The sequence below is a fragment of the Diorhabda sublineata genome, chromosome 8 (assembly GCF_026230105.1).
Source record: "Diorhabda sublineata isolate icDioSubl1.1 chromosome 8, icDioSubl1.1, whole genome shotgun sequence".
NCBI lineage: Eukaryota > Metazoa > Arthropoda > Insecta > Coleoptera > Chrysomelidae > Diorhabda > Diorhabda sublineata.
In genome coordinates this window covers 7,426,866-7,447,908 of record NC_079481.1, presented here as the reverse complement: position 1 = coordinate 7,447,908, position 21,043 = coordinate 7,426,866, and the positions used below count along the sequence as shown (strand labels likewise).

At 29.9% G+C, this 21,043-nt stretch overlaps 2 protein-coding genes and 1 non-coding gene across 26 annotated transcripts in view; all 3 read right to left on the bottom strand.

Moving 5' to 3' along the window:
* The window catches only part of LOC130448356 (heterogeneous nuclear ribonucleoprotein 27C), a 28,637-nt gene extending 17,972 nt beyond the window's left edge, over window positions 1-10,665 (bottom strand). For 8 of the 24 annotated variants that reach the window (XM_056785693.1, XM_056785685.1, XM_056785694.1 and 5 more), the window contains exons 1-7: window positions 10,229-10,380; window positions 8,296-8,499; window positions 7,674-7,864; window positions 7,534-7,616; window positions 6,950-7,310; window positions 3,270-3,347; window positions 1,318-1,554 (exon numbers count right to left, since the gene is read on the bottom strand). In XM_056785693.1, the coding sequence (XP_056641671.1) occupies window positions 1,318-1,554; window positions 3,270-3,347; window positions 6,950-7,310; window positions 7,534-7,616; window positions 7,674-7,864; window positions 8,296-8,499; window positions 10,229-10,278 (1,204 nt within the window). In that variant the 5' untranslated portion in view covers window positions 10,279-10,380. Of the gene's footprint in view, window positions 1-177; window positions 1,056-1,317; window positions 1,555-3,269; window positions 3,348-6,949; window positions 7,311-7,533; window positions 7,617-7,673; window positions 7,865-8,295; window positions 8,500-10,228 lie in introns of those variants that run through there. The other 16 variants (XM_056785688.1, XM_056785704.1, XM_056785701.1 and 13 more) reach the window with 11 other exon arrangements.
* Window positions 9,086-9,223, bottom strand: LOC130448520 (small nucleolar RNA SNORA16B/SNORA16A family). The gene has a single exon (XR_008910344.1). It is a non-coding gene; the product is annotated as a small nucleolar RNA SNORA16B/SNORA16A family (small nucleolar RNA).
* A 2,483-nt stretch (window positions 10,666-13,148) lies between the features above and the next one.
* LOC130447673 (transcription elongation factor B polypeptide 3) lies at window positions 13,149-19,005 on the bottom strand. Its single transcript, XM_056784625.1, has 7 exons — window positions 18,635-19,005; window positions 18,234-18,426; window positions 17,004-18,172; window positions 16,667-16,845; window positions 15,652-15,740; window positions 15,120-15,596; window positions 13,149-15,061 (listed from the first exon to the last, which is right to left on the bottom strand). Exons 1-7 carry the CDS (start codon window positions 18,722-18,724, stop codon window positions 14,958-14,960), a joined length of 2,301 nt encoding a protein of 766 aa, XP_056640603.1. The 5' UTR covers window positions 18,725-19,005; the 3' UTR covers window positions 13,149-14,957.
* Window positions 19,006-21,043: the final 2,038 nt, after the last annotated feature.

Below are 21,043 nucleotides of genomic sequence, written 5' to 3'. Positions count from 1 at the left end.
TACGTTATACGTTATTTCATGAATTGGTACATTAAAACTACTCAATTTTTACAACTGTACGTTCCGCTTACAAAATATCATCAATGGTACATTTGACCTACCAAATGTAAATAATTTTCATGAATTCGGTTCCTTTTGCAATTTTCAAAATTCCACACACCAATTTTTATATGTTGGTTTTTCTTTTTGAATTGGATTGTATATATTTTTTGAAAATACCACTTTCTCGATTTTTGTGAATAGTGTTTAGAAATTCTGTTTTTCTTTTGCAATTTTCCAAATTTCACACATTAATTTTTGTATGATTTGTTTTTCTTTTTGAATTAAATGAATTTATTTGCAGACCATTTTTTTCAATTTTCACGACAAATATTTTTTTCGGGCACCGTTCATTTTTGAATCAATAACTATTGTAAATACATTCGAACTAAATACTCTTACCGGCTAAGATAAAAAATTATCTGATCACAAAGTAAATTGTGTACCACAGACGATCCAACTAAATATTTCATAGAGGGAAAAATAGCGTTTAAAAACATTTCGATTCATATACTATTTTCTTTTTAAATATATTAAATTCATAACAACTTTGAGCGGTGCTTAAAATTAGTCAACAGCTTTTCTGTCTGTCTGTTTGTTTTATAAATACTTAAAAATTAATATATTCGCTGGACCTAACCACAACATCTAACTACCAAAAAAAAGATACCACCGAGGATAATGTGAAGCGAAACAAATTGGATCGAAAGATAAAATCCGAGATAAAATAAAATGCCGCAAGGTTGGAAATTTTGGAGTTAGTTGTTGTCGATCGGCGGCATACGAATCCATCATTCAAATCTGAGAAATTATTACTAAAAAGACAAAAAAAACAGAGAAGAACAAAACAAAAAGTAAAAATGTAAGTAGCGGAACAGATGGAACTCTCTACAACAGTGACGCTAAACTAACCGATGGTGAAGATGCCGGTGAATCATTTGTCTGTCTAATCAGAGTAATTGAGTTTGGCAGGAGTGACCGGTCCGGCTGCTCTCTTCGTGTTTATCAAGCCCCAACTGTTATAACAACATACACCCATATTATTTAAGTTGTCGATTAGTTTCAATGTGTTTCCCGCTGGAGATTCCGTCATCCGGCCCGTAAGCTCCGTATCCGATGGAAATATAACTGTTTTGAAAAATATCATCCGGATATTTTTTGGAGGAGATGAACCGTTAAACGGAATCTGTTGAGCGGGAGTCACACTGACCGTATAATAATTATCAAAAGGTTGTCAAGAACTGGGCCACTCTTTAAAATCATTGAAATGTTTAGCACCTGGATTTGGGGGTTGCGACGAATATCCTCCTACTTGAGATCCAGCGTCGCTACCGTACGATCTAGGTGGAGCGCCATAACCCGCCTCCGTCGAATAAGATCCGTAACCTGCGTAGTTATAATCTGAGCCCGGTTTGGAATTGGTACCAGATGATGACATATTAGGCGGTCCACTTGGAGTGCCCGGACCACCTGGTCCGGATTGTCCCCTTGAATAGATATCGCTGGCGATGTAACCTACGAACACGTCGTAGTTTTAATATAATAATACACTACTGTACAAAAATAAGGAAATTAACAAAAAAAAAATAAATAACTCAAAACATTATGTGGAATTTATCACCAGAGGCGCTGGTAGAGTCCGAAATGTCATTCCGAAATGTCATTGATGGTCAATAAAACAAACTGTTTGAATTTAGCACTGAAGACACTGATGTAAAACAACATCAAAATATTTCAATATATACATATATATATATATATATATATATATATATATATATATATATATATATATATATATATATATATATTCAATTGGACTAGTAATAATTTGATAAATTATCAAATAGAATGTTTGAAATATTTTGATGTTGCTTTACATCAGTGTCTTCAGTGCTAAATTCAAACAGTTTTTTAAATGATATTTAATATATATATATTTCAAAAATTTACATTTTGACAATTGAATATCAGAAATGGTACATTTTGACAATTGAATATCAGAAATGGTACATTTGACCTACTAAATTTCAACGACTTTACGTTCTGTTTATTTAATTGCAACAACGGTATATTTGACCTACTAAATATCAACTGCACTTTCTGTTAACTAAATATTAGTGACGGTACATTTGATCTACTAAATTACATTGCTTTTCCTTTATTTTTGGTATTTTCAAAGTTTCCGTAGACTAAAAATATTGTCTGGAAACATTTACTTGGAAATTTGAAAAAAATAAATGTACATTTTGAACTAAAACAACACTGAAATCAATGAATAATACTGTTGATGACATTGTGCTTGTTGGATCTCTTCTCCATGGTTCTGCATCTTTTGCTTCTGACGTATTCCGTGAGCAGTAAAATTGCTTTCAACTATTCTATTCATAGACTAAACGTTAGGTTTCAGTTTCTTCCTTTCTATGGTAATTTTTTATAGTCGAATCTCCTCTTCATGATTCTCCAACTGTTGTTTCCTTTATTTCATATATCCTACCCACAAACTAGGTGATCCACATCTTTGTTTCTTATCTTCAAATGACAATTTTTCCTTGTTAGGCCTCCTCTCCATGGTCCTGCGCCTGTTGCTTTCCTCTTATAATTTTTTCTGATCAGAATCAGATCACAGTAATGCATTTGTCTTTTCAGTTGCTCTATGTAACCCAAATTTTGGTCGCTTTCCTTCTATAATTATTTATGGTAGGATTTCTTCTCCACAGTTATGCATTTGTCATTTCTGTTGCTCCTCGTAATCCGTAATGTTTCTCTTCTTCTCTTCTTGACGAATTCGATGGGAGAATAGTCAGGTGATTATTAGATCTATGAGATTTGGGAGCCTCCAAAGGACATTTTGTGTATTTGCTTTTGCTATCTTAATTTTTTCAACTTTATGGACAACTTAACTAGAAATTCACCAAGAAAAAATATGATTGATGATGATTTGATTGTGTTTTACGGTCAGATAATTTTTTTAGGATACCAAATTCACGAATTGAAAAGTTGTAATAATTATGGATAGTAGTGTATAAAATTAAAATGATGTTGAACATTTCAAAAAATTAACAAATGAGACAATAAAACCAAACGTATACTCTGTAAAATACAAACATTAAATTTTTGTAAAAACTTTAGCAATTAGAAGATTGCTAATGAAATTTGAAATGAGGTTAGAGAAAAAGAAAACTCGAATATGTTATGATGAAGCCTCTGCGGTAACATCTTCAATTTACCTGATGGGCCAGTTGAAGCACTATTCTGAGGCATGTTCCAGCTGTTCCAACTAGCAGCGCCGCTACCAGCGTTGGGTCCTAAACGAAATATATCAATTAGAAAAAAGAATTTAAAAAAATAAGCGTTTTTTTATATATATTTTGTTGACCGAGAATAAAAAAAATTGCTGTAAAAATAAATCGATACAGTGGAGAATAATGCAGCAGCTGAAACTGATTGATAAATGAGCTAGTAACTCATGTTGACACAAAAAGAGATAATGAAATATCTAAATGAACTACATGGTAGACTAGATGGTAGTTTGTGGACAAAAGGCATCTATTAGCTCAAAATAAATTACTTATAGATTTAGAAATGGACACCAAGAATTCTCCAATCAAAATCTAAGTCTTCTTCTTCTGGTATTGAAAGATTTTCTTTGGGTTTCCATTATCTTCCATTTTCCAAGAATGTAATTTAATTGATCTCTTAATGTCATCCATCATCACTATATCAAAGTCCAAGTCCTTCTATTTTTATGGTGTTATAAGATTGAATGTTCATGGTTTTCTTAGTTTTGAGTTTTTCTCCTGTTTTAGTGTTTGAAGTTCAACATTCATAATTTTCTTTACAAATCTGTTTTCCATAACATTAAAATCTGTGATTTGATAGATCTGACATAATATTCTTTATAAAATACATCATTGAGATCATAAATGCTTCTAATATCTTGTTAATTGGAAATTTTATCAACTATAATAGCAGATTTGTCTTTGTAAAAGTAAGTCACAAAATCTATCGATTTTTTAATCGTAATTTAGTAACCTACTTATTTTGAATAAAATCAAATTGTTATCATCATTAATTATTGAATTTCATTATCAACAAAAGGTCGAGGAATTTAATTTCAATATACACGAGTTTTGAATATAATTAAAAAGTATAAAAGTTTATTGGTTAAATCTTTTTTTCCAACGAGAAATTTTTCGAAATGTGTAGAAATATAAGAAATTTTGCTTATAAAACTCCAAAAATTGTCTATGTAAATTATTATTCTGTCCAATTTTTTGGAATTTAATGTTTTCTACTACAGCACCTACACTTTTTTGGGTCTTCGAGCATTTCATATCTCGAAGGACAAATAAAATGTTATAAGAGACTGTGTATTCAGTAAAAAAACCATATGAATATTAAAATATTCGTTGTGTAAAATAACGAATAATAATTCTTAAAAAGGATTTCAAATGCAGTCATTACGAAACGATTAATAATGAAAATTTATATACGCCTTGTCCTTTCATGCCATTGGAATATTTAAAATTGAGGTTAGAAATTTTTCTAAAATTTTATTGAAAAACAAAGTAACACAAAATTACGTTTTTTCAAAAATATTAAAAGCTCCAGTAGAGACCAATGCTGTTTTCTACATGGGTAATACTGATTTGTTTATTGATATAAACATCCAGTGACCTATTGTAGAATAATTTCTTTTGGCCTCAATATTGACTACACATTTCAAAAATTAGAAAGGCATAGCTTCGATATGGGCCTAAAAGGCAAACTAATTCAAATTTGATAGCTGTTTGAGTTATTGATCAATAATTTCATTTAAAAATTACAAAAAAAACTGCTGTCCTAGATACAAATCATAACTCAGCCACCATATTAACCTACATCAACTCCCTGTAACTTTTTTTGTACCCAAATTTGAAGAAAATCATAAATTGACAATAATTTGATAAAATTTATAAATTATTGTTCAATAAATTCAAAGATAATCAAACAAAACCACTTTTGTATATACCAAACACTTATCAGCCACTATATTAACATAAATTGACTACCTGTGACTTTTTTGTACCTAAATTTGAAAAAAATCATAAAATGACAATAATTTGAAAAATTTTATGAATTATTGTTCAATAAATTTGAAAAAAATCAAACACAACTGCTGTTATATATACAAATCACACATCAGCCACTATATTAACCTTAATTAACTTCCTGTGACTTTTTTTGTGCCTATATTCAAAGAAGACATATGAGAAGTTGATAATTTGCCACAATTCAATAAATAATAAAAAAAATTGAACGTGATCAATTAAATAACAAAAAAAAATAATTTAAATATTAAAAACAATCTATAAATAGTAAATTTTGAATCCATACTGTATAAAGAGCAATTAACGTTTTTAGAAACTTTACTTTCTCTCTATCAAACATCTGATGATACACATTCTAAATTAAACTGAAGAGTTCAAAACAAATTTTTCAATTTAAACAAAAACTTCGATGGCACGAACGTTCTTAACGTTCTTCGTAAGAAGTTTCTACATTAATCCAATTACGTTCTCATTTTTTTTCCATTCCACATATATTACGTCATCATTTCTAATTGGAATAAATTATAATCAGTGAAATTTCTATTTGAAAGAGAATGCGTATAATTAATTCAATCTAGACGTCCATCATGATCAATAAAGTTTTATGATAAAATAATATTTACAAACTATCAATTTACGAAAATCATTTTAATAACACTCATTTTTTTTTCTATTGGCTTCCTAATATCACTAAATCCCCTTATTGGTCTTCTTTATAATCTACCTCCAACGAATGGACCATCATTATCAATTTTTTTACACTCCTCAAGCTTTTGAATCACAAGACCATTTGAGTTTATATCTTCCTCTTTGTAAGGTGCTGTAAGGATCAATATTTTCTTTGAAATCACATCTTACATCCTCCAAACCGTCCAAGTCGGCGATTTAATGAATCAGGCATAAATCTCCATCATGGGTTCAAAAATGTTTTCCTTTTTCGCTTCACCAAATCTTTTGATTTTAACTCTTTTACGTTTTTTGATGTTTGAAATTCCACATTTATGATTTTCTTCGAAATTCTGTCGTCTTCCATCCTTTAAACCATAAGAGTTTGTAATTTAATAGATCTAAAAGTATATTCTTCACCTACCTCCCTACCCTTTCAATCCCATCCATATCACGTCACCGATTGATCAAAATTTATGTTTTTTTTTTGGATATTAGAAGATTCAATTTTCACTATTTTCTTTGAAATTCTATTATCTTATATCCTCCAATCTGTATTAGTTTGTAATTTAATGGATCCATCATTGTCGTTCATCAACACTTATATGATTAAATGTTTGTTTTTCTTTAGAATTTCATCATCCTCCAATCTCCAAATCCTCAATTCTCAATAAATTTGATACATATTCTGCATAAAAATTGTTATTGGGCCAATAAATTGTTCTAATAACTTTTTAATTGGAAATTTTTTATTTTTGTTGATCTTTCTTTTTAACCGTCCCCATTTCTCTTCATTTTCAGACATTTTCTTCAATAACCTCCAGTTTGGCAAATAATTCATCTCCTGTTTGCATAATTTTAACAATTTAATCACACAGACCACATTATCATAACCTAACACTTTTCTTCACTTCTAACGAGGTACATTTGAACTATTAGTAGTTAAAAATCAAAGTAATTACCAAAAATAGTGATAAACTTAGAACTTAACACCTTACTTCAATTATAATACAGTACATTTGAGCTACCAGTAGTTAAAAATAAAAAAATTACCATAGATAGCATTAAACTCTGTTTAAATTAAATAACCGTCAAAATAAAAAAGTCAAGCATGCACAAGCATATAAATAAATAAAAAAAATCAAACATACCATACTCACCATAAGAACCATAACCTTGTTGTTGTGGCGGTCCACCATAATTATTACCCCATTGCGGAGGAGGCCCTTGTGGCGCAGGCGGGGCGCCCCAGCCTTGATAAGATCCGGGTCCCGAAGGCGTTCCATAACCACCATAACTTTGTTGTTGAGGCGAAGTACCCCAACCTTGATAACTTTGCATCATGTTAGGGCCCATCGGTGCTGCCAAATTCATCGGTGGTCCGCCCATCTGTCCATTCGGACCTTGCATCATACCCATAGGTGCTTGTGGCGGTCCCCAAGCTGAAGCCGGATCGCCGCCCATTTTATTTCCACCAGATCCATCACGTGGTTCGGCTTTTTTGATTTCTACCTGAGATTTATAGATTTCGTTACAACTTGTTATAAAAATTAAAAAAAAAAATGTTTTCTACTTGGGTTATACTGATTTGTTTATTGATATAAACATCCAGTGACCTATTGTAGAATAATTTCTATTGGTCTCATTTTTGACTCTACTTTCTAAAAAAAAAGGAAAGCACAACTTCGATATGGACCAAAAAATGTCTTGCTTTATAAAAAATTATTAAACTTACTTGTTTGCCGTTTAAATTAACAAAATGTTCTGAGACGCATCTATCCACCGCCTCCTCATCTTCAAATGATAAGAAACCAAATCCTGAAGTGAAAATATACAATTAAAAATAATAAAAGAATCATGTAATGCTTTTTTTACCTCTGGATTTTTTCTTTTCTTGATCGTACATAATGACAACTTCCATTACTTTTCCGAAGCGTGTAAAAAAACTTCTGAGGTCAGTTTCTGTAACGTTAGATGGTAAACCTCCCAAGAATACTTTGGGATAACCTCCACCTTTCTTAGGTTTCTGCAATGTTCTGGGATTGCAAGGTTTGGGGTCAATTGTTCTGAACAATGAAAAAAATAGACATTTACACAAAGTATTAAACATTCTAGTCCTTCGAGCCTACCACAGTTTCATATCCGGCTCAAAGGACCAGATAGTGTAATTATAATTGATGATGTAGAAATAGTAAACAGTATGTTCAATACACAATTCCAAGGATACCATTACAGAAGTGATTTAATGAGTAAAATTAATGACATTCTTTAAGTTTTTATACTGACAATTCTTCTATAACGTTCAGTTCAACATTTAGATTAAAATTTACATGTATTCTACTTGGGTAATACTGATTTGCTTATTGATATAAACATCCAGTGACCTATTGTAGAAAATTTTATATTGGCCTCAGTTTTGACTATAAATTTCAAACATCAGAAAAACGTAGCTTCAATAAGGGCCCAAATCTAAGTAGTTATTATAAAATAAACATACCTTCCGTCTAGTGTATGTGGTCCGTTTTGCAAAACTAAATTTACATTAGCAGGATCAGCAAATGTAACAAATCCAAATCCTCTTGATCTTCCCGATTCAGCGTTCTTCATAACCACACAGTCAATTACTTCTCCGTATCGAGAGAAATATCTTTGTAAGTTATCCTGAGTTGTCTCCCAGGATAATCCTCCTACAAAGAGCTTGCTGAAAATTGAAAAATAAAAAATTTCAAGTTTTTGTTACATTTTGTATCTTCATTCGATTATATTAAGTCAGATTAGGGGATACATAGCACCTTAACTTCAAGGATTACCATATCCCCTATCAGAGTTGTTTTCAACATTCATAACTCCCCCTCCAGTTCTAGAGATAAGATTCTTAATCCTATGATTCTTGTCCAAAGCATCCCTTAAGTAAGCTTGCATTCTTTAACTAAGAAGAACTGAAGTTTCTTCCTCTTCTGCACTCTTCTACACTCATCAGTTTCTACTAAATCCAATCTTATCAGGTGCTTCCCAAGGGGCCAGGGCCCTGCAAGGAGACTAGTAAGGAATTATAACTAAAGTTCACTGAGATCCAAATATTTTTAGAAAAACCTAAATCAGAAAACACCCCCAATTTGGTTTTCTCTGTCGAATGACTGATAGGAACATTTTCCTACACTATAGGATGGTTCTGAGCTAATAAAAGGCGTTTGTGATTATCCTCTGACCTTTGATTCCTTTTGGCACTTCCAAAAAACTTCAAAGGAGTATTCTGGTCTAGGAAATGAATATTGACTTCAAAATAAAGTTGTTTTCCACTTGGGTAATACTGAATGATCATTAAAATAAACATCCAGTGACCTATTGTAGAAAATTTGATATTGGCCTCATTTTGACTACGTATATTCAACATTCTGAATATCGCAGCTTCGATAGGGCCCTTTTAACTATTCAAAATAATTTTCCCTTCTTTAAATTTATTTACAATATAGATAGAGAATGAATAAAAGCTTTCATGGAGCTAGATATACATTAAAGCCAAAGTAGTTGAAAGAATTTACAGAAAAAATAGAATCTCAATACAAATAGTGATTAAGTAAAGATGAACATAAAACTGAGAAAATATAAGAAATTTGTTTACAAATACCAATTTATCCATAATTAAATAATAAAATAATTATAAATTAGAAAACATCACAATATCACCTGATTAAGATGTAAAGTGAAAGTTTTTAAATTCAAATACAAAAAGATTGAAGATTAAAATGATATATATGAATTTAAATATTTGCTTTTTTTAATAATATAACTATTATTTATAGTAATAACATGGTTTTTGTTAATGAAAATGCGTATGTTAAATTAAATCACAATTGGATTTAACATTTCACAAAAAACATAGAAAAAAATGTTATTATTTATAATATATTTATAATATCTAATTATTTGGTATAGTTGGTAAATAAACAATTTCAGTATATATGAATTGGGAGAATGCAATATTTGGAAACGATGATTGATGGTCAAATGATAAATGACATAACCTATCTTTCGAGAAATAAATTGAAAAAAAAAGCATTTTTGCTAGTGAAACGTATCAATTACCAAATTATTTTACATATCTTAAAATTATAATTAGGTATGGCCTAATAAATAGAATAAATATTTGTTAAAAAGAAACGGTATTTACTATTCATGAAGATCTAGGCACTCGTTCGGGGTCGGTGAACGCTAACAGCATTTTGATAGATGAACAAAACATTTCAAATAATACTTTGGGTAATGAGAATACACGTGTACAGGTGTAATTATTGACATAATATACAAATTACGGAAAAAAATGTTTGCAAAGCTTTATAATTATTAAAAAAAGTGTGTCGAAAAATTTTAGCACACGCTGTGACCTAATAAGCCTAAGATTTAAAAAGTTGGCACAAATATATAAATACCCTTTTTCGTCATCATCCATAATTTCTTGTTTTAGTCGCAACATTCTCATGCTATTTTTCACACAGATTTTTAAACACTATTACTACTTTTAATTCGATCCAGCCGGTCACACTCGCCACTCACCAACTACAAGCTACCATACTACAATGGCAGCTTTAGAACTTCCGTCAATTTTACGTAAACGTGATTTTAAGCGCCACCGCTACGCATGTTTTAAAAAAATTATTTTTAAAAATACATACCCGTACTCGTACTCTTCCATTATAATTAAGACTTCTTACACTAAACTTAAAATTAATTTAAATCTAACGTTAAGAACTATCCTAATTAACAACTACGATAGGAATACAATACACACCACAAGCATGATGACATGCGAAGTGGTGGAGGGAATAGGGGAAAGAACTACCATTTTGGAAATTAACCCACCGTTGCCACATTCAATTCTCATATTATACCTATCTCTGTTTGATTAGTTGGTTACTAATTACTTTGCTCCTTTTCTATATTGACAGATAATATTAATTTCGCGGTAAACTATGTATTTAAAATGCTTCGGACGTCATTTAGCGCCATTTATGAAAAAATTAAACATTATTTCACACGAAATTAAAATTCAATATATATTTATTTAAAAAAAGGAAAAGAGCGCGGTTTGAATAATTGGATATTTGTTTGCGTGTGCGCGTTCTAAGAGATTTTATTACTGCCGTATTATTGTTTTTTGGTATATTTTTAACCTTAATTAAATATTCGATATCAACTTTCATACAATTAATTTTTCATTCTGTCGTGTTTATAATATCACATTTACTGAAAATAAAAAGTTTTTTATGTTTACGCACAGAACTAATAATTCTATGATTTTTTTACTATAGGGTGCGTTCCGATAGACATTTTCGAGATTAATGTTTACTCCCCTCCATTCTCCTTCACAAGAGGAATGCATTAGGAGTGTTTTAACCATTAATGTAAATATTATTACATATGAAGTGTTTGAAAATAAATCAAAAGCTTGAATAAATTACTTTATTAACTTAAAACTAAACTCCAATAAACCAATACATATTTGAATTTCGTTCGAACGAACTATTTAAATGATTTATATATATTAGTCTAATAAAAATGTCCTTTATTGTGATAGTTTGGTATTCGTTGTGCATAACAATAATACTTCATCTGATTCAGGTGCAAAATGGTAATTATACTTCTCAACGTCTACTTTAATTCAGCTCTACTATTGGATCGTAGATATGAGTGAACGTAATGACGTCATCGCAACGATTGGAATTGTTACATCTTTTTAGTCAAATTTTCGAAAATATAGTCTTATAGAAAAATTTAAATTGAGGTTAAGGATTATAAGTGGATATCTAATACCAATTTAGATAATTGAATAGCCGTTTCATTGATGATTCGACTTCAATACTTGGAGCGAGATAGTAAAACATCCACATTCTATAGTAATACATTGCTTTAAAACACAATATTGTTAGATACAGTGTTGTAAATTCGATATACAATTCAATAAATTCTCCGAAACTTTAATTAAATTCTTTTATTTCTACAATTGATTTTAGGTATATTATAAGTTATATTTTTGACATTGGCAACACTGACTGTCACTGCTGTTTTAGGTGTAAATTACAAGCACTAATTTTTTTAAACATTACGTTGTTGAATGTGATCTCAAATCCGCAATTTGTTCCAAAATTTTGTCGTTATGTTTAAAAAAAATCTATGCTGTTCTTGAATTTAATGAAGAATATTTTTATGTATCATACCGTAAGATTAAAATATTTTTTTTTTGTATTAGTAGCATCAATCATTCCGGATACCCTGACCAATACACGTTGAATTTTCAAAGAATCTTGCTAAAAGTGTATCAAAGGATGTGAATATTCACAGATGGCAAATTTGTGTCTTCTAAGACGAACAAAACATAATAAAAATGGTGAAACAAGGACATCGAGGCAAATGGTTTCTTTAACAATACTGATCATTTGGAGCACTATATCAAAGTCAACTCTAAATGTATTTATCAGAGAAATTTGTGAAACTTTGCATAACTTTAATTCTTCTACTCAATCAAAAACCTGCTATACAGTCAAATTGATTAATTATCCACCATATAGTCCTGATTTGGACAACAAACACAATTAGTAGGACAAGCATCAACAACAGATATTGGGAAAAATGGCATTTGAGACTCTCCTGTAAGGCTGTAGCCCTAGTAATGATGATTTGTCACTCAATGATTTTATTTTGTTCACATATATGGAAAGAAAGTGTGTGGTTAATGATTTTCGATACAAAAAGAAGCTGTGGGAGTCAAGAGTGGAAAAAGTGCTTGAAAAGTTGGTACAAACATATGGAAAAGTGTATTAATTTTAATGGAGTTTGTTTTTATAACAAAAAAAATAGTTTTGATAATTTATTGTTATTTTAAAAATATAAATAGGATTCATAGACTGGAAGGAATCTGATTAGTGATAGTCCGTTTTTTTCTAGGGTTCTCATTGAGACTTTTCTGGGAAGATGAGATTTTCTTTGCAAAAAATGGGTCCTGTTGTCCTTTTATGTTCGTTAGTGACACTTGAAGTTAAGCTACAAGGCTTATCTTTGGTGAGGATTTTTTTATATTGAATAGAAACATTTGAGAATATAAGAGTTGTTTTGAAGGAACCTAATGTTCATAGGTTTTGGAAACTTTATTAGGCTATTATGAATGTTCATCCATATTTTATTTCAATGCCAAAAATCCCAGAGAAACGTCGATGGGAACTCTAGTTTTCCACGAATTATAAAGATTTTCTATACTCTTTCAGTACTATAATGGACAGGAATCAGAAAATTGGGGTGTAATTCCTCCTGGTCTGTGAAATAAAAGCTAAGACAAAATAAAAACTCATTGTAATCTATGTTTTTAATTATTTATTGCATTAATAATGAATAAACTCTAATTAACAATAATTATAAATATAATTCATATCACACGAATAAGAATTTTTGAAAATTTCACAATTTTATAATAAAGTCGAGGAAGACTTAATAATTTTAAACTTCCAATTCATCCAGAATACCTATTTTTGGAATTCTTCCTCGACTGTCACATCCATTTAAAAATTATAATAATCATAATATCTACGTACAAAATTTATACAAGGGTATGTACAAATTGAACTAATAAAGATGGACCAAAAATATATCAAATCGTCCACTTGTATTAAAAATTTTAAGAAAATGGTGTAAATTTGAGAAAATGGAGCCCCAAACCTATTCAACTGACAATTTTTTATCAAACAAAGACTATTATTGTACAAAAATCTGAAATATTTCATATGGTACTTCAGTTGCTTGTAAAATTATTTGTAAAAGTTTCTTGTAACTTTTTTTTAAAAACTGGAAAATCAAAGTTTTTATCATTTTGTACATCAGAATCAATAAATTTTAAAAATTTGTAATCCACCAGTATAATTGATTAATTTTTGAAGAAAAAAGAATTAAAAAAAGAAAAAGACATAAATATTTGAAAATAAAAATTATACAAATGAACTACTAATACATAAAGACTAAAATGTTTGAATTAAAAACTTATAAAAATGTGTTTATTACCAAATTGACAATCCACAAGATTAAATGATTTACTTTTAGATAAAAAACAATTTTAAAAAATGGTACCTCATAATAGGTACTGCACATATACCAAACAAATATTTTTAATGCAAAAGGTCATAAATTTTTTAAATGAAGGCTGATTGAAATGAACTACCACTCATTTCAAACCGTAAACCGCAATAAAAGAATGTTTTTTCGAAAAATTGGTAATCCAAAGATATAATTAACCAATTTTTGAGTACAAAAGGATTGAAAACCTCAAAAAAAGTGATGGTTGGGAACAAAAACCTATTTTTAGTACCAAAAGACACATAATTAAAAATAAAGATGATACAAATGAACTATCACCCATTTCAAAATGTAAACTGCATTTGAAGAATGTTTTTTCGAAAAATTAGTAATCCACATGTAAAACTAGTCATTTTTTGATTTGGAAACCTCATAACAGGTGAAGGTTGTGTACCAAAATTACATTCTTAGTACAAAAAGTCATTAATATTTGGAAATAAAGATGAGACAAATGAACTACTACTCATATCAAACAGTAAACTGCACTAACAAAATGTTTTTTCACAAAATTAGTAATCCACAAGAATAATTTATTGATTTTTGGATAAAAGGGGATTTTTAAAAAATAGCACCTTAAAATAAATGATGATAGTGTACCAAAAATAAACTTATGATGGTCATGTACCAAGCAAAATCTATTAATGTATTACGAAAGAATCTTTTCACCGAACTAACAATTTAAAAACCAAAAAATTTTTAAGAAAATCAAAATTTGGTAAATTTTAACGACTTAAAATCATAATGGAGCATAAAACTAACATATCACGAAAAATAGAGTCATAAATAATTTTGATAAAAAAAATGAACTAATACTAAAAAGGAATTAATTAATTTCGAAAAAAGATTATTCTAAGGATTCTAATCACAACAATAACAAAGTTACTTGCAATGATAAAATTTAAACAACGGGGGGTTGAGACGAACTAACCTAAATTAATTGATTCAATTTTTACAGTCGAAAATAATGCATAAAAAATTACATAAAATTCTCCTTGTTCAAAAATATAAGACCACTTCGTGACGCTTCCCAACAAATTCCTTTCACCTTCTGAATCTATTTTTCATAAACGATAAAGTTTTTGCCATGAGAGGCGCCTTCTTTGCTTTCATCACCGTTGTACTACTAACAGCACCACTACTACCACCTAAAAACCAATAAAACATTCACATCCCTTGTAATAAAAATCCCTTAACAACATTTACCCCTATCTGCGGCTTTTCTTCCAGGATCTGGAACGGATACTTTACCGGCTTCCCCAGATTGAGCTAAAGCCGTCAATTTTTGAGTAGTCGTTATTTTCCTATCGGTATTGATGGTACCGTTTTTGGCTTGTCTTTTAGCGACGTTTCTCGGCGGTTTAACGAACTCGGAATCAATGTAAGCGAGTTTAGTAGTCCTAACTGGTATCGATTTATCTTGCGATAATTTTATATTCGCTTTAACGGCATTTAATTTGGCTTCCCTTTCGTCTAAACAACGCATGTACATGTCACGCCACGATTCCATTTCCTCCCTCTGTTTATTCCTGAAATCTTTCTGACAATGCAACTGCCACAATTCGTCGGTATCCTCAATCAAATACGGGTTGTGGTGCTCCAAATTAAATATCTGATCTGCTGTAGCCCTTTCCATTATCGGCTTGAGGATTATATAAGGAACACCACCCGTATATTCTAATGCTGAAAGATAAAAATATTACATCATTTGGTACCTAAAAATAAAAGCGAAACGTACCGTCAATATTATCTTGTAGTACTCTAACGCATAGTTGGAACAAACTTTCGACTTTTCCAACGGTTTTATTTCCGGAATAAACTTTGGTTCTGAAACAAATGCATTGGTGAAGCTCTGGGTGTACCATATGATAGAATATTTCGTGTAAAAACAATATTTGATGGAGCTAAATTACCAAAAAAGATCCTTTTTATAGGTTTATACACCTCCAAATCAAAATAAATTTGTAGATTAATCAAAATAAGGAGATTGATATAAAAAAAACAACAATCTATAAATATATGTCGTCTATATTACATGCCCAAGCTTTATTTCAAAAAGTTTATTCATATAGAGATTGCACAAAAATTGAACCCAGAACAAGAAAAAAATTTAAATAGAGACAAAGATATTTGATATAGAAGCCGATACAAATGAACTACCACCCATATCAAACTGTTCAAATAGCACTAACAAAATGTTTTTCCAAAAAATTGGTAATCCGCAGGGATAGTTAATCAATTTTTGAATAAAAATTATTGCAAACCTCCTAATAGGTGATGGTTGGGTACCAAAAATCTATGTTTAACACAAAGAGATACAAATATTTGAAAATAAAGATGATACAAATAAACTACCACTCATTTCAAATCATGAACTGCAATAAAAGAATGTTTTTTTTAAATTGGTAATCCAAAAGCATAACTGATCAATTTTTGACTTGAAAACCTCATAATAGATGATGAAACCTATTTTTAACACAAAAAGATACAAATATTTAAAATAGAGATGATACAAATGAACTTCCACTCATTTCAAACCTCAAGCCCCACTAACAAAATGTTTCTCTACAAAATTGGTAATTCTATGTATGTGGATTACCTCATGTCACAGAAGGGTACCCAGAAAATAGCCTCCTTTGGAAGTGATTCACATATTTTGGAAACAGAGCAGAGAAAAAAAAATAATCTAAACCTAGTCTAAATGTCTATTTAGTATTAAATCTGAAAGTTTATGATGAAAAACTTATTTTTACCTTTGATTTTTGTTTGTCATCACTCTACTTAATGCTTCGTCATCTGTATATAAACGTTTGGGCTGTGTATCTAAAGATATTCCTAATGGTTTGTAATTCGGGGTAATCTCTGGTAGAAGACTAGATAAACAAACGTTCAAAGGCTCTATTGGTTCTTCTTTTAATAATTCAGGTACTACCTAATAAACAAACAATTTTATACAACAAATATACCACAATTTTGAAACACATTGTATAATTTACCACTATAATAAGCAAGATGATAAAGAATAATATTGTAAATGAACAAAAGGTCAAAATGAATATAAATTACGATCTAAAATTGATTTTTACTTACGATTTTAGAAGAAGAGCTTCCACTATCGTCATTTTTCGATTTCCTATTTTTTGTAGATTCCGTTTCGACGTTTTCCAATGATCTAGTGGGATTTTGAGTAATCTTAGGTTTATCAGATTTCTTTTTAGAATTAGGCGCCATAGGACCGCACATACCTAAAGCTTCTGCAAAACTTGCTCCTGAACCCGAATCAATACCGTGCACAATTTCTTTCTTTGTAACATTCGAAATTTTGTCTAATTTAACTTTCTTTTTAGCCGGATCTTCAGAATTACTAGATTTATGTTTTGAAGATGAACTTGCATGAGAATCTTTTGATTTGTATGTGTATTTTGTTTTATCTTCTTTTATACTCTCTTTTAATTTAATTTCAGAAGATTTTTTCTCTATTTTTGAGTCTCTTTTACTGCTTGAACTAGAATGACGCGACTCTTTATCTTTAGAAGAATGACTAGATTTAGTGTGCTTATCAGTCTTTTCATTTTTATGCTTATCTGACTTATGACGACTATTTTCCTTTTCCTCGTGCTTTTTGGTGTTATGACTCGATTTTACTGTTTCAGAATCTTTTTTATGTTTTTCTTCATCATATTTTTTATCAGATTTGTGCTTCGATTCACTTTCAGTATCTTTCTTTGATTTATGCTTGGATTCAGATCGATAGGAGCTCTCTTTACATTTATCTGAATTCTTCTTGTGCTTCTCTGAGATTTCTCTGTGTTTATTATCACTTTTTTTATGCTTATCACCCCTACTTTCTTTAGAGGATTTATTTTTGTAGTTATCTTGACTAGATCGATCACTATCATTCTTAAACTTTTTAGAGTGATGTGTTTCTCTATCATCTGAACTAGAATTATACGAATGACTCCTTTTTCGAGAATGGTGTTCTTTGCGTTTGCTATAAGTCTCCTTTTCAGATTCTGCTGACGACAATGATGATTCTGAAGATGACGACGATGAGCTACTGGATTTACTTCTACTATCACCTTTGTTATATTTACACGAATTACTTTCTACTTCATTTTTACTATTTCTATGAATTTCTGGTTTGCTACCATAACCGTCACTCTCATTCTCTGAATGACTTATATTTTCTTTAGACGAGTCTTGTTTTTGACAGTCTTTATTCTCATTTTCACTTGAATATACAGAATCTGCATCATCTTCTGTAAAGGAAAATATAGATGAAAAAACTGATCAAAAAATTCAAGATCACGTATTAAATACCGAGAGAAGTCTCTTGTGCTGCTTTTTCCTCCTCCAACACCATAAATTTCCATGAAGTAACCAAATCTTTAGCTGCGTCACCTACTGAACCACCCAGCTTTTTTAATGCATTAACAGTCCTACCAATACCAGTGGTTTCTAAATGTAGAGTTCTAATTTGGAGCTTACTCAATTTTCCAATAACATACAGCATCTAAATATATAGACAACATTCTAAATTTTGATTTGTTTCTAGTTATTATAATCAGTAAATAATTAACAAATACCGAGGAAGCACCTAAGCTATATAATATAAAAACGACTTATGCAAATTGGACACTTTGACTAGACGTTTAAATTGGATTTCAATAAATTAGAATTTACTTACCAATTCGGAAAGAAATTTTAGAAAAAAATCTTACCTTGTCTTCATTTTTATTCTGGCTGTATCTATCCAATCTTTCTTGGTACTGAAGAATAGCTTTAATAATATCGTCATTCGAAGACGTCATTTTGTTATTAAAAGTTAAATACTTGGGGTTACTGTATAATATTCAAACAGATGGACACTAAACAAACACTCATTCACTTTTTTAATAAATAAATATTTAATCGTTACATTATTAATTAAAAGATTCTTATTGCACAACTGCAATATTTATTACAAAATAATAAACGGATTGAACTGAAAATATAAATAATTTTCACAGACAAATTCAACCTCTCTTTACTAAGAAATTTGACGTACTGATTGAATCGTACAACCATACTTTATATGTCATCTGTCAAAATCATACTATTCTAAGGGGTGATTTTCAGGTATTGAGTAGTTGCCGCCAATGTCAAGACATACAAATTATTGGCTTGCAAACCTTAAGAAACGATTCGAGTCCAGCTTAAAAAATGAATTCAAATAAAATAATTTTATTTAACTTTCTCAAATCATCAATTATTGAAGCCATTTGGGCAAGTTTTTTCTAATTTGGAGCTTAGAGAGAGTGTAAGTTTCCTTATGTATGTAGTATTGAATGTTGCAGAGATTTTAGCTTTCTCTTTAATTGACTAAGCCAAAATGTTTCAGTTTAATTGAATTTTCGGACCATTTCAATATAGAGCTATAAAATATTTAATATACGCAAATATAAACGTTATTGGATCCGTGTAAACTAGCCTTAATATGTACTATAGGTCATTTCGATTTGAGACATCGGCCATATTGTCGTGGTGAATAAACAAAAACTTTATTTCGTTTGTGTATAGAAAATTTATTATTACGAACGCTTTTTGTATTGAAATAAATTTATCTGGCCAAAAAAACACGAAAATAAAACAACAATATAACCATAATTGTAATGTAAATAACGTACAAGACAATATGGCGGCTAGTTGTAACGTCGTCAGAAAATGACCTACGGGTCAAAACAATATAGAAGGTTCCCTTTTAACTTAATTTAATGATAATAATAATGTTTCGTAGTTTTTAAAATTTTATATCTGTGATGAATAAAGTTCAGTTGCTAAATTTAAATTTTTAATGTAGTCAGACATTTAAAGAAGTTACGTAACCAGACATTTTAGTAAAAAAACGTTGGTACCACTGGATTCAAATAATGTTTGAAATTGTTTAGATGATCAAGTATATAGTTATCCATAATTATGAATAAATTTTAGTAAAGAGTGGGTCATTATTAATATGATAAGTGATTGGATACACATAATATGCATAATTTTCATTATCCCAAGCAAATAATATAACTGTATATGCAAAGATAAGTCATATGATTTTTAACTAGAAACTCGATTACTTGCAACTTAACGTTAGTTAAAATGAACATAGCTAGAAAAAATGTTTAATATTTACTACAGGAAAGAAGATTTGATAAAATGACTTAGTGAAGTAAGTAAATTTATTTATTAAATCGCTATATTTGTACCATTAATATATTATTTGATTTACTTCGATCTGTGAAATTAGTTTTAATAAAATAATGGTATAGTAGAACTTCTTGAGGACAATATGTTTTGATATATGTCTTCAATCATATCCGCATTGGAAGTGGTTTTACTTTTAATATATCCCAAATAATTTCTATAGATGTAAATACACAAAACTTCAAATTAGGCTTCAGTTTCGACAATAATCTCTTAATCAGTGTAAAATTTCTATCCAGCAAACATTCTCTCGAGGTATAAGAACAGGACAAAGTCGCTGGTAGCAAGGTCTGGAGAATACAGTGGATGTGGAGGCAATAATTCAAGCAATTTTGACATTACAGAGTGTTTATTTTGAGTACTTCTTTTTAAAATGGGGTCATTTTTCCTTAGTCACACTACGGAACATTCGCGAGTTTATGGATTTTATCTTTTGAAGTTAGTTGTTGAATATTATACCATGTGCATGCCAAAGTACTGATACCATAACCATATCAGTTTCATTTTATATCGTAAAGGTCTCAGTTTCACTTTACAGTCATCTGAAATTATTTTGTGGACTGTTTTTATGGTTTCGTCGGTAACAGTCTTTTTTTGGGGGGGGGGCAATAGTTCATTTTCCTTGAGCGAAGCCCGAATAATGTTTACCAATCCAACTATTGGCTTCACTAGGATTTTTTTTTTGTCAAAATCACACAATAAATTCTTTTTTATCGATATTTTCAAAATAACAAAAATTGCTATAGCTCACAAATTAATTGTATGACAGCTGTCAAATTTATGCACGTGCCTTTCACTTTCAAAGTTCAACTGATAATCACGTGGATTCAATATTGTTCAAATTACAAAAAAAAATTATATTGTTGGGAATTTAGGGTATAAATAAATAAAAAACGAAA

Coding starts and splice junctions, on each gene's coding strand:
- LOC130447673 (XM_056784625.1), bottom strand. CDS start 18,724: ATGACGTCTTCGAATGACGATATTATTAAAGCTATTCTTCAGTACCAA. Junction 18,427..18,634: donor AGAATAAAAATGAAGACAAG/GTAAGATTTTTT, acceptor CTATATATTTAG/ATGCTGTATGTTATTGGAAA. Junction 16,846..17,003: donor GAAGCTCTTCTTCTAAAATC/GTAAGTAAAAAT, acceptor TTTGTTTATTAG/GTAGTACCTGAATTATTAAA.